Here is an 11,232-nt window from a genome sequence, read left to right as displayed (position 1 = left end):
TCAAATTTAACCTGGTGACTGTATAGGTAAAGAAAGTGAGGCCCAGGTAGGCTAACCCTTTATGACATCTCAGACCATTTAAATCTTTCTATTTAAAAAAATTTCCATGTCTGGGTATGTTTCATAAAACACCGACACTGAGACACTGAGTGCAATGACCGAGATTACACGGTCTTTGGAGGATCTGCGATTAACTTAGATCTTCTGACTCCTGCTGGATTTGGTGCTTTTTCTTGCGATATATATATATTGCTATATTGCACACTCTCAATTATTTTTCTTCCCTTGATTAAACTCTCCTTTAATAAATAAAAATGATAACAATAATTAATATCCACTAACTTTTGTTGAGCATGTCAAATGACAAAACTAAAACAATTCAGTAACAAGTTTGATGTTCTTTACTTAAGAGAAAACAACTATGGAGGTGCCTGGCTGGCTCAGTTGGTAGAGCATGTGACTCTTGATCTTGGGATTGTGAGTTCAAGCCCCACAATAGGTATTGAGCCTACTTAAGAAATGAAAGAACATAAAAAATTTTTTTAATGTGGAAAAAAAAAGCATTTAAGAGAAAACAACCATGGATTGGTTAAATACGGTGCTTCACAGCAAAGGGACACTGTTCCCAAGGGATTTAGTGCACATGGGAGTTTTATAGAACATTAGAAGGGGCAACATGAACACAGGGCATGATCTGTGAGGAGATTGGAGACTTCCTTAGAAGGTTAGCAAGTCCTGTTTTCCAGGGAAAGGTGAGCTAGCTAAAGCTGAGTTGGAGGATTGTGATTGGTGTATGTTAAATTTCCCTGATGGGTGTTTCCATAAATGCAGGCTAACTTAGGTTTAGGTTTGTGACATGGGCACCAGGCCAATGGGGTGGTCTCCATCTTGTGGGTTCAACAAACTAATTAACTTTATCAGGTGCTTCACTGGTAGATATTGCCCTGAGCATGGCATACGCATCATCATAGCATAAGATTTCCTCAGTACCTTAGCAAAGAACGTTTGTTCTTAGTTTACATTTGAGTGACTTGGTCATTCATTGATCACACAACTAATAAGTGGTGGAACCTGAATTTAAGCCCGTTTGTCTGATTCTGACTTTAAGTCATAAACGTTAAATAGTGAAAAACAAAATGCAATCCACACTTACTGTTGAAAATAGGTGGAGATTATAGATTAATTTCAGAGTGTTAACTTTTAACTTTTTAGGATGCAGGCAAGAGGAGATAGGAGACATGGGAATGGAGAAAATTTGGTTATCTAGAAGAGAGAGACCTCTGAAAACAGCACCAATTCATTTGTTCATTTATTTCTTGCACGGATATCTACTGAATGTCTGCTACCTGCCAGACATTTTCCTGCCTTGTGGAGATACTTAGAGGAAAATACACAGTGGAGATACTTAGATGAAAACACACGAGTCTGATTCCCAAGAAGTACATTGCCTGGGAGGGACCTGGACAAAAGACACAGTGAAATGCGCTGCGGTGAGTGCTCTCATGAGGGCTCACTCAAAGCTCAGTGGGAGAAAGAAGAAACATTTAAATATATTTTATTGAGCCAAGACGTCTTTGAGTGGAAGTAACCTTTGAACTTGGTCCGTGCAAAGACTCTCAGATGCAATGAGGTCATAGGAGATCTACAAATAGGTCAATATCCTTACATGGGCGTTAACACTGGTGATGGTGGGTGGTAGGAAATGAGGCTAGTGATACGGTGCGAGATCAATAAAGGTTTTAAATGCCAAACTAAAAAGTTTTGATTTTATCCTGTAGGTGATAGGAAACGATTATATAGTAAAGATAGCATTTTGTTCTTCCTTTAGGGGAAACCAAGTTCTTAGAATAGGTGGTATAAAATCGTGTAAAATGAAAAAGTCCCTGTTCTCAAAAAGCGTGAAAATTAGTTTGGCAATAAACCAGCTAATTCTTCTGTGGCGTTTGACAATCTACCGGTAGTCTGATAAAACAACAAAACACAAAACCAGGAATTGATACATACTGCTAAACCTCAATGTCTCGATAACCTCCATGCCTTTCCACATGTAATTCCTTCAGTCTTGAATGCATGATCGTCTTACTAGAAAATGTCTACTTCAACTTTATTTTTTTTATTTAAAAAAAAATTTTTTTTTCAACGTTTATTTATTTTTGGGACAGAGAGAGACACAGCATGAACGGGGGAGGGGCAGAGAGAGAGGGAGACACAGAATCGGAAACAGGCTCCAGGCTCCGAGCCATCAGCCCAGAGCCTGACGCGGGGCTCGAACTCACGGACCGCGAGATCGTGACCTGGCTGAAGTCGGACGCTCAACCGATTGCGCCACCCAGGCGCCCCGCTCTACTTCAACTTTAAATCGTTCCCCCGTGTGACCACTTTTTTTGTCTTTACCATTTGGCAGGCATTGTGCAGAGCACTTTAAGTACATCATCTTGGGGCGCCTGGGTGGCTTATTCACTCGAGCATCCGACTCTTGGTTTTGGCTTAGGTCGTGATCCCAGGGTCGTGGGATCAAGCCTCTCCTCAGGCTCCACACTGAGCGTAGAGCCTGTTTAAGATTCTCCCTCTCTCTCTCTCTCTCTCTCCCTCCCTTTGCCCCTCTCCCCCATTGCACATTCTGTCTCTGAAAAATAAAATTAAAAAAAAAAAAGATTTAAAAAATACATCATCTAAAAAAAAGAAATAAAAAATAAAAAATACATCATCTTATCAGATTCATATGGCATATTAGAAGGTCAGTTTTTCTTTTCAGTTGAGAAAACAAAAACTACAAAAGGTTAAGCGGCATACCCAATGTCATGTAACTAAAAAGTAGTCGAATCAGAATTAACCCAGTCAGTCTGATTTTTAACAGGAAGGGCAAAGTTGGCTGGCTTAGTCTGAGGACCACTCGACTCTTGATCTAGGTAAGGGTCATGAGTTTAAGCCCCACGTTGGGTGTAGAGATTACTTAAATAAGTAAAAGTTATATTAAAAAAAAAAAAAAGGAAGAGCAAGGTTTAGATGAATAAAATTCAGTCCCTCTTAGAGCTGAAAACAGAGTGTAGATCACCTTTCTTGGGTAGAGTTCTCTCTTCCTGGTTTGGCTTCCCCCATCGCTGTAGATAGAGTCTAACAGAAATCTCCCTGTGTATTATTTGCCTAAGTAGACCGCGAGTGACAAGACTTTTGTCGTGACCATTTTTCATTACCATTCTAGCACCTACCTCAGAGCCTTGCCCGTAATAGATGTGTAATACATGTTGGTCAAATGAATACATGCCTGTCTCCTTTCCATTCTATCCGCCGCTGACAAACCTGAGAGTTTTGGAGTCCGGTCCAGGCATTGGTAGTCTTTGTTTTGTGAACTTTTGGGGAGGAAGAGTAGGGCAAGGGAAGAGAAAAAAATTCCGTGTCCTTTCACATCCAATTGCCTTTGAGGAGCTGGGAAGAGAGCAATTCACACCTGATTATCTTACATCAGGTAAGTTTGCAGCCTCTGAATTGCTAGGCAGTCGGGTGCTAGAGCTCTCTCCAGCCTGACCCGCCAGCTCTGTCTCAGCTCAGAGACCATGATTCCTTCCCTGCCCCTCTTGGCTGTTGGCCTCCTGTTAACCGTGGCTTTGGCCCAGACGGTCCAATTTCAGGAATATGTCTTTCTCCAGTTTCTGGGCTTAGACAAAGTGCCTTCGCCCCAGAGGTTCCAACCTGTGCCTTACATCTTGAAGAAAATTTTCCAGGATCGAGAGGCAGCAGCAACAAGTGTGGACTCCCGAGATTTCTGCTACGTAAAGGATTTTGGTATCCGCGGGAACGTCCTCCGACTTCTCCCGGATCAAGGTAAGGAGAAAAGCCGGGCGGCGGGTGATAATGAAGAAAGGAAAGAAGGGGGCCAGTACCAATTACTGAAGGGCTTGTAGGAGGCCTTGTGCTGGTATTTTACCTATCGTATTTCCTTTACTCCCCACTACACCCTCACGTTCAGAAGGCAGGTATTCTTATCTGCTTTTTACCGATAAGGAAATTAAGTCTCAGACAGTAGACAATCTGGAAGCTACCCAAGATCATACAGCTAGCAGTGCGTGAACCAACTCAGGATTCAGATTCGGTTTGTTCAGAATCAACGCTTTTGTGCTACGGTTAAGGTGGGAGGAGTGGGGTGGAATTAGGGCCCAGGCTTCACTCTTCTGGCCACTATTGATGCATTCTGGTGCCTATGATATGGCAAGCAAGGAGGCGAACATGGGGAGTTCAGTTTGCCCGGGACTCTTGCTTCCCTTCTCCGCACCCCTCTCCCCCCATTACTTTTGTTGGATGGAAAAGGCTATTGATTTGTGAGCACAGGGGCGCCTGAGTGGCTCAGTCGGTTAAGCGTCCGACTTCGGCTCAGGTCATGATGTCACCTTTCATCAGTTCAAGCCCGCATCGGGCTCTCTGCTGTCAGTACAGAGCCCGCTTCAGATCCTCTGTCTCTCTCTCTCTCTCTCTCTCTCTCTCTCTGTCCCTTCTCCACTCTCTCTCTCTCTGAAAAATAAACACTGACAAATGACTTGTGAGTACAGAGCAATAATATATGCCATTGTCACACCGTTTATATGAGGATCTGAGTGAATGCCATTCAGTAATTTGTCAAACTGACCACCCACCCAAATTACCTAGGTCAGTTGTTAGAAGTTGACTCTCCAGCCCGGTTCCTGTCCTCATTCTCCCAATTCTTATTCAAGTCTTATTCAAAGTCAGAGATGGGTGTTGTAATCTGCATTTCTGTATAGCCTCCCTGGTGGTGGGGGGCGGGCGCAGATCAGAAGAGGAATTGAGAGCCCTGATTGGTTAGTTTTGTAGTAACTGGAGATAAAATTTGAATACTTCTTTGTCCAAGAAGCATTTGTTGGAGACCTACTAGGTGCTGGGAACTGTCCATGGCTATGAGAATATAGAAATTAAAGATAAAGTCTGCCCTTTAAGAGTTTATAGAGGGTCAAAGGAAAAAAAAAGGTCATAGTAGGGAAATAGAAAACATATACCTTCCATACCTTATGCTAAGTATTATTATGTAAATGACTCAGGGCCTTGGGGGTGGGGGGTCAGGGAAAATTCCTGGAGGAAGGTTAAGGGGTGTGGGAAGCTAGTTCGAAGAGCTTTCCATGGAAAGTAGAAAAGAACTGAAGATACTTCCTTTCCTCCCCCAGGGAAAAAACTTTGGTTTTCATGGTGACCATAATCCTCTCAAATGACACAGGAAAAGGCCATATCTCCCCATCATCGCTCCCTAACCTCCACCTAGGGAAAATCACCATTAATAGTTGACATATATATTCTTCCAGACTTTTCTTCTTTGCATGTATTTATAATAGAAACTTGTATTTTTTATTTCTTTTTTATTTTTTTAAATTTTTTTATTTTTTTATTTTTTTTATTTGATTCTAATTTTTATTTATTTTTATTTCTTTATTTTTTTCCCAATATATGAAATGTATTGTCAAATTGGTTTCCATACAACACCCAGTGCTCGTCCCAAAAGGTGCCCTCCTCAATACCCATCACCCACCCTCCCCGCCCTCCCCCCCGAAACTTGTATTTTTTAAATAAATGAGATCATACTATACATCACTCAAGTATGAATATCTCGTACAAATCAGAACTAAAAGTCACGATGATCTCATTGTAAGGATTACGTGATATTCCATTGTATAGACATACTATCATCTGTGTAACTGGTACTCTGTTGACAAATGTGGACATAATCTAAAAAAGAACAGCTTTACAATCATTTTTCTGGTACCATGAGTGTCTAAGAATTTCTCACTTTCCCACAATTTGACAGGAATCCTTATAGAAATGTAATAGAAACTTATTGAAGTGTCACATAATACAGAAGGTGTGCAAATCATTGAGAACAGTGCAGTGAATTTTCACAGAATAACCAGCGCCCAGATTAAGAAACAGAACCGATGGGGGCACCTGGGCGGCTCAGCCGGTTAAGAGTCTGACTTCGGCTCAGGTCACGATCTCAAGGTCCGTGAGTTCGAGCCCCACGTCGGGCTCTGGGCTGATGGCTCGGAGCCTGGAGCCTGCTTCCGATTCTGTGTCTCTCTCTCTCTGCCCCTCCCCCATTCATGCTCTGTCTCTCCCTGTCTCAAAAATAAATAAACTTAAAAAAAAAAAAGTTAAAAAAAAAAAAAAGAAAAGAAAGAAACAGAACAGACGGTTACCCCAGAGGACCCTCACGCCCCCTTCTGGTTAATCCGACTCTTCAGCAAGAGTAACTTTTCTCCTGCCGTCTAACATTTCTGTATTAGTTTTGCCTGTTTCCCAACTTCAACTTCACGTAAACGGAAATGTAAAATGTGTCCTTTTTTCTGCCTGGCTTCTTTCTCTCAACATTCTGTTTGTGAGATTTATCCCTGGTGTGTATATTTTTAGTTCATTCTCATTGCTTACAGTATTTCATTCTCTGAATATATTACAACGTACTTATGTGTGCTACCCTGGAAGGCCATTGAGTAACAATACTCTTCTAGCTTTTAATTTTTGTTCAACTGGCAGGAAAACATGATCTCGCTGTTTTGATTTTTATTTCTTTAAAAAGGTGGCATGCATTTTCTTTAAAAAAAAATTCTTTTAACGTTTATTTATCTTCGAGAGAGAGAGAGAGAGAGAGCACGAGAACAAGTGGGGGAGGGGCAGAGAGAGAGAGAAATACAGATACAGAATCCAAAGCAGGCTCCGAGCTGTCAGCCCAGAGCCCTACGCTTGGTTCGAACGCACGAACTGAGAGCATAACCTGACCTGAAATCGGACGCTTAACCTACTGAGCCACCCAGGCGCCCCAGGAGGAATGCATTTTCAAATGGATAATGAATCATTCATTTTTACTTTTTTCAAATCATTGCGTATTTATACATTCTGGCCATTTTCTATTGAGGAGTCTTCTTTTTCTTAATGATTTATAAGTCCTCTTAATCATTTGTAAAAGTTCTTTCTAATTGTGAATTTTCACCCATGCGTATTACGAGTATTCTTGGTTGTTTTTTGTGGTTTTAATTTTGTTAATGATGTCTTTTGAACATAGAAGTTTTTTTTTCTTTCTTTTTAAAAAAAAATTTTTTTTTTAACGTTTATCCATCTTTGAGACAGAGAGAGACAGAGCATGAACAGGGGAGGGGCAGAGGGAGAGGGAGACACAGAATCTGAAACAGGCTCCAGGCTCTGAGCTGTCAGCCCAGAGCCCGACGCGGGGCTCGAACTCACGGACCTCGAGATCATGACCTAAGCCGAAGTCAGCTGCCCAACCGAACGAGCCACCCAGGCGCCCCTTTTCTTTCTTTTTTAAAAAATTGTTAATGTTTATTTACTTTTTTTTGAGAGAGACAGAAACAGAGACAGAAGCATGAGCGGGGTGGGGGGGAAGTGGAGAGGCAGAAAGAGGGAGACACAGAATCCGAAGCAGGCTCCGGGCTCTGAGCTGTCAGCACAGAGCCCGACGCGGGGCTCGAACTCACAGACCATGAAATCATGACCCGAGCTGAAGTCGGACGTTTAACCCACTGAGCCACCCAAGCGCCCCTTTTTATTTTCATGCTCTCCAATCTGTCCATCCTTTCCACTCTGGCTTTGGCTTTTCTTTTATGCTTAAGGAATATGATTTAGTGACAGGAAGAGGAAGGGAGACTGGCAGGTTAGAGTTCTAGCCTGGAACAGGAGAGGTCAACTTTTCAGACAAGTGGAGAGGGGTAAGTTCTGTGAAGACATCTCTGTATTGGACAGCCAACGTTTAAGAAAGGTGTCCCAGTGGAGTAGTAAGGGTAGAATTGGAAACAAGAGAAAACTATCAAGTAAGAGGCAGAGACAGCGTATATAGACCCACCTTTGTAAAAAGATGGCCAATGAGGGGCGCCTGGGTGGCTCAGTCGGTTGAGCGTCCGTCTTCAGCCAGGTCACGATCTCGCGGTCCGCGAGTTCGAGCCCCGCGTCGGGCTCTGGGCTGATGGCTCAGAGCCTGGGGCCTGCTTCCGATTCTGTGTCTCCCTCTCTCTCTGCCCCTCCCCCGTTCATGCTGTGTCTCTCTCTGTCTCAAAAATAAATAAACGTTAAAAAAAAAATTTTTTTTTTAAATAAAAAAATTAAAAAAAAGATGGCCAATGAGAAGAAAGGGAAAGATGATATGGTAGGCTTGAAGAGGAGACTGGATAATTTCAAATGCTTAGTAATTTTTGGTTGTTGTAGTTTTAGAGAGAGAGAGAGAGTGCGGGGCAGGGCGGGGGGGGGGGGGGGGGGGGGGGGGGGGGGGGCAGAGAGAAAGAATCTTAAGCCCCTGGATCCCTGGATCATGACCTAAGCCTAAAATCAAGAGTCGGATGCTCAACTGAGCCACCCGGGCACCCTGATTTTGTGATTTTGTTGTTTTTTTGAATGAGACTTGAGAATGAAGGAGGAATGGTTAGCATGTTTGGGTTTCTGTTGTAATTTCTCCATAAGCCGATGACCTTAGAAAATACCTACTTAGGGTGAAGCCACCCTACCTAACAATAGGGTGGCATTAGGCCAAAGAGGTTATTTGCAGAGAGGGGAAAACTGAAGATGAAGGGATAAAAAAAGGGGGGGGGGGGATAAAAGTATTGACCTTTCTCTAAGGGAATAGGTAAGGTTTGAAAATCCAGGCAGAGAAGTCAGCTTTGAAAACAGGGAGAGTACATCTACAATTGCCAAAGATAACAGAGACGGGAGGGTCCTTGTGGAGAAACTGGAGACATCACACTGCACCCCAACTTTCAGTGCAGTGGGACATGATGTCTTCAGAGACCCCAGACTAGGAATTGTTTCCACTGACAACTGCGGGCTTTAGATAAAGAATCATCTAAAGATGAAACATAAGAGATTTCGGGAGGGTCAGTCTTGGCTGGATGGTAGAAGGTTGTTTTGAAGTCAATCCGAGTAGTTAGATTTGGGACAGCGACGCCTGACAGCCTACGAAGTTCTTAAACGTTTTTGTGCCAGGGTCCCTTGGGCCGTTCTGTTGAAGCTAATGGACCCCCTCTCAGAGTAATGATTTATATGCCTAAAACTATTTAGGATTTCCAAAGAAATCAATTAAATATTGAGATACATTTATAAAAATATTTTAAACCAAATGTGTGCATAGTAATCTAGCATGGGTCCTTTATTAATGCAATCAATAAAATGATCTAGGGAAGGGACTATATTTACCTTAAATTGAAAGTAATGGGGGGCTCCTGGGGAGCTCAGTCAGTTAAGTGTCTGACTCTTGACTCCAGCTCAGGTCGTGATCTCAGGGTTCACGAGATCGAGCCCTACATTAGGCTCTGCATTGACAGCACAGAAACTGCCTAAGAGTCTCTCTCTTTCCCTCCCCTGCTGGCTCTCTCTCTCTCTCTCTCAAAATGGGTAAATAATTAAAAAAAAAAAAAAAAGGAAAGTAGTATGAGCATGAATTTATTTTAAGATGTTTGCAACAATTTAATCTACGAACGTACCTATGATTTTTACTGGTAACAGTGTCATAGGTCCTATTAGGATTTGTTTGTTGCCTATGTTCATAATTGAAAGAAAGGCCAAATTTCATTTAGAGTTCCACTGAAATAAAGATATAATTCTTTTTCCCATCCAAGTTCATGGGCCTTCTAAATTCTATCCAGGACCCCTTGGGGACCTGCGGATGCGAAGATAAGAACCTCTGGCCGTGAATGAGGAGTGGGAGAAACAAATCCTCCCAATGGTAGGGTTCGAGTCTGATCATTTCCTGCCCTTGTTTGGTATATGTGACTATCATATAACATTTGATATTTATATCATAATGGCGGATCCGAAGTCAACTATGTTATGGTGACTCTTACATCTCTGTTCCCATCTAGGTCTCTTTCTTCACTCCAGGAAACTTTCCCAGGCCTCCTCTTGCCTCCAGAAGTTCCTCTACTTTAACCTGTCTGCCATTAAAGAGAAGGAACAGTTAACAATGGCCCAACTGGGCCTGGATTTGGGGCCCAACACTTACTATAAGCTGGGACCAGAACTGGAGTTGGCTCTGTTCCTGGTTCAGGAGCCTCAGGTGGGGGACCAGCCTATCCCTAAACCGGGTAGAATGCTTGTGTTACAGTCAGTACCACGGCCTCAAGGCGTCGTTCACTTCAACCTGCTGGATGTGGCTAAGGATTGGAATAACGACCCCCAGAAGAACTTGGGTTTGTTGCTAGAGATACTGGTCAAAGGAAACAGAGACATTGGGGTGACTTTTCAGCTTCAGGACGCCTGTGCCAGACTGAGACAGTCCCTTCGTGCCTCCCTGCTGGTGGTGACTCTCCACCCTGAGCAGTGTCACTCTTCTTCCAGAAAAAGGAGGGAAGCCATCCCCGCCCCGAAGGCTCCTTGCAAGAACCTCTGCCATCGTCATCGGCTATTCATCAACTTCCGGGACTTAGGTTGGCACAAGTGGATTATCGCTCCCAAAGGGTTCATGGCGAACTATTGCCACGGAGATTGTCCTTTCTCTCTGACCACCTCCCTCAACAGTTCTAATTATGCTTTCATGCAAGCCCTGATGCATGCAGTTGACCCAGAGATCCCCCAGGCGGTCTGTATCCCCACCAAGCTGTCCCCCATTTCCATGCTGTATCAGGACAATGATGACAATGTCATTTTACGACACTATGAAGAGATGGTGGTTGATGAATGTGGCTGTGGGTAGGCTGTCAGAAATAGAAATAGGAGTGTTCTTAGGGTAAGTCTAATAAAACTCGCGACTTGGTCTATGACTTCTTGGATCTGAAATATCAATGTATTTATGTTTACGGTTTGTCTTCTTGGAAAATCCGTCATAACTAATGATACCCTTAATTACACACACACACACACACACACACACACACACACACACACTTAGCCCTAATGATCTAACATAGGCATGATGCGATTGACAGTATATTAGACACTAGATATAAGAAAACTGGCATTTATTGGTGGTCTAATGGCAGGCATTATTCTACATGTTACCTGTAAACATTATTTCACTGTTTCTTGAAGTGGGCCTTACTGTTCTTACGGTTTATACTTCATAGATAGAGCAGCCGAACAATACGTTTCCTTAAAGTCATCAACTTTCCCTGGCAGATCTCATAGGCTAACAATGTCACTTAAAAAAATCATTTTGAGGGGGCTCCTGGGTGGCTCAGTTGCTCGGACAGAGCAGAGCCTGCTTGGGATTCTTTTCCTCTCTCTCTGCCCCTCCCTCACTTT

At 43.0% G+C, this 11,232-nt stretch overlaps 1 protein-coding gene across 1 annotated transcript; it reads left to right on the top strand.

Annotated features, from left to right (window-relative positions):
- Positions 1 to 3,512: 3,512 nt before the first annotated feature.
- GDF3 (growth differentiation factor 3) lies at positions 3,513 to 10,684 on the top strand. Its single transcript, XM_040462892.1, has 2 exons — positions 3,513 to 3,822; positions 9,855 to 10,684. The coding sequence occupies exons 1-2, from the start codon at positions 3,555 to 3,557 to the stop codon at positions 10,682 to 10,684; spliced, it is 1,098 nt and encodes a 365-aa protein (XP_040318826.1). The 5' UTR covers positions 3,513 to 3,554.
- Positions 10,685 to 11,232: the final 548 nt, after the last annotated feature.

The sequence above is a fragment of the Herpailurus yagouaroundi genome, unplaced genomic scaffold (genome assembly GCF_014898765.1).
Source record: "Herpailurus yagouaroundi ecotype Mexico unplaced genomic scaffold, PumYag 355, whole genome shotgun sequence".
Taxonomy (NCBI): Eukaryota; Metazoa; Chordata; class Mammalia; order Carnivora; family Felidae; genus Herpailurus; species Herpailurus yagouaroundi.
Note: the sequence above shows the minus strand (reverse complement) of the source record. Positions and strands in the feature narration are given on the sequence as shown.

Coding starts and splice junctions, on each gene's coding strand:
- GDF3 (XM_040462892.1), top strand. CDS start 3,555: ATGATTCCTTCCCTGCCCCTCTTGGCTGTTGGCCTCCTGTTAACCGTG. Junction 3,823..9,854: donor CCGACTTCTCCCGGATCAAG/GTAAGGAGAAAA, acceptor GTTCCCATCTAG/GTCTCTTTCTTCACTCCAGG.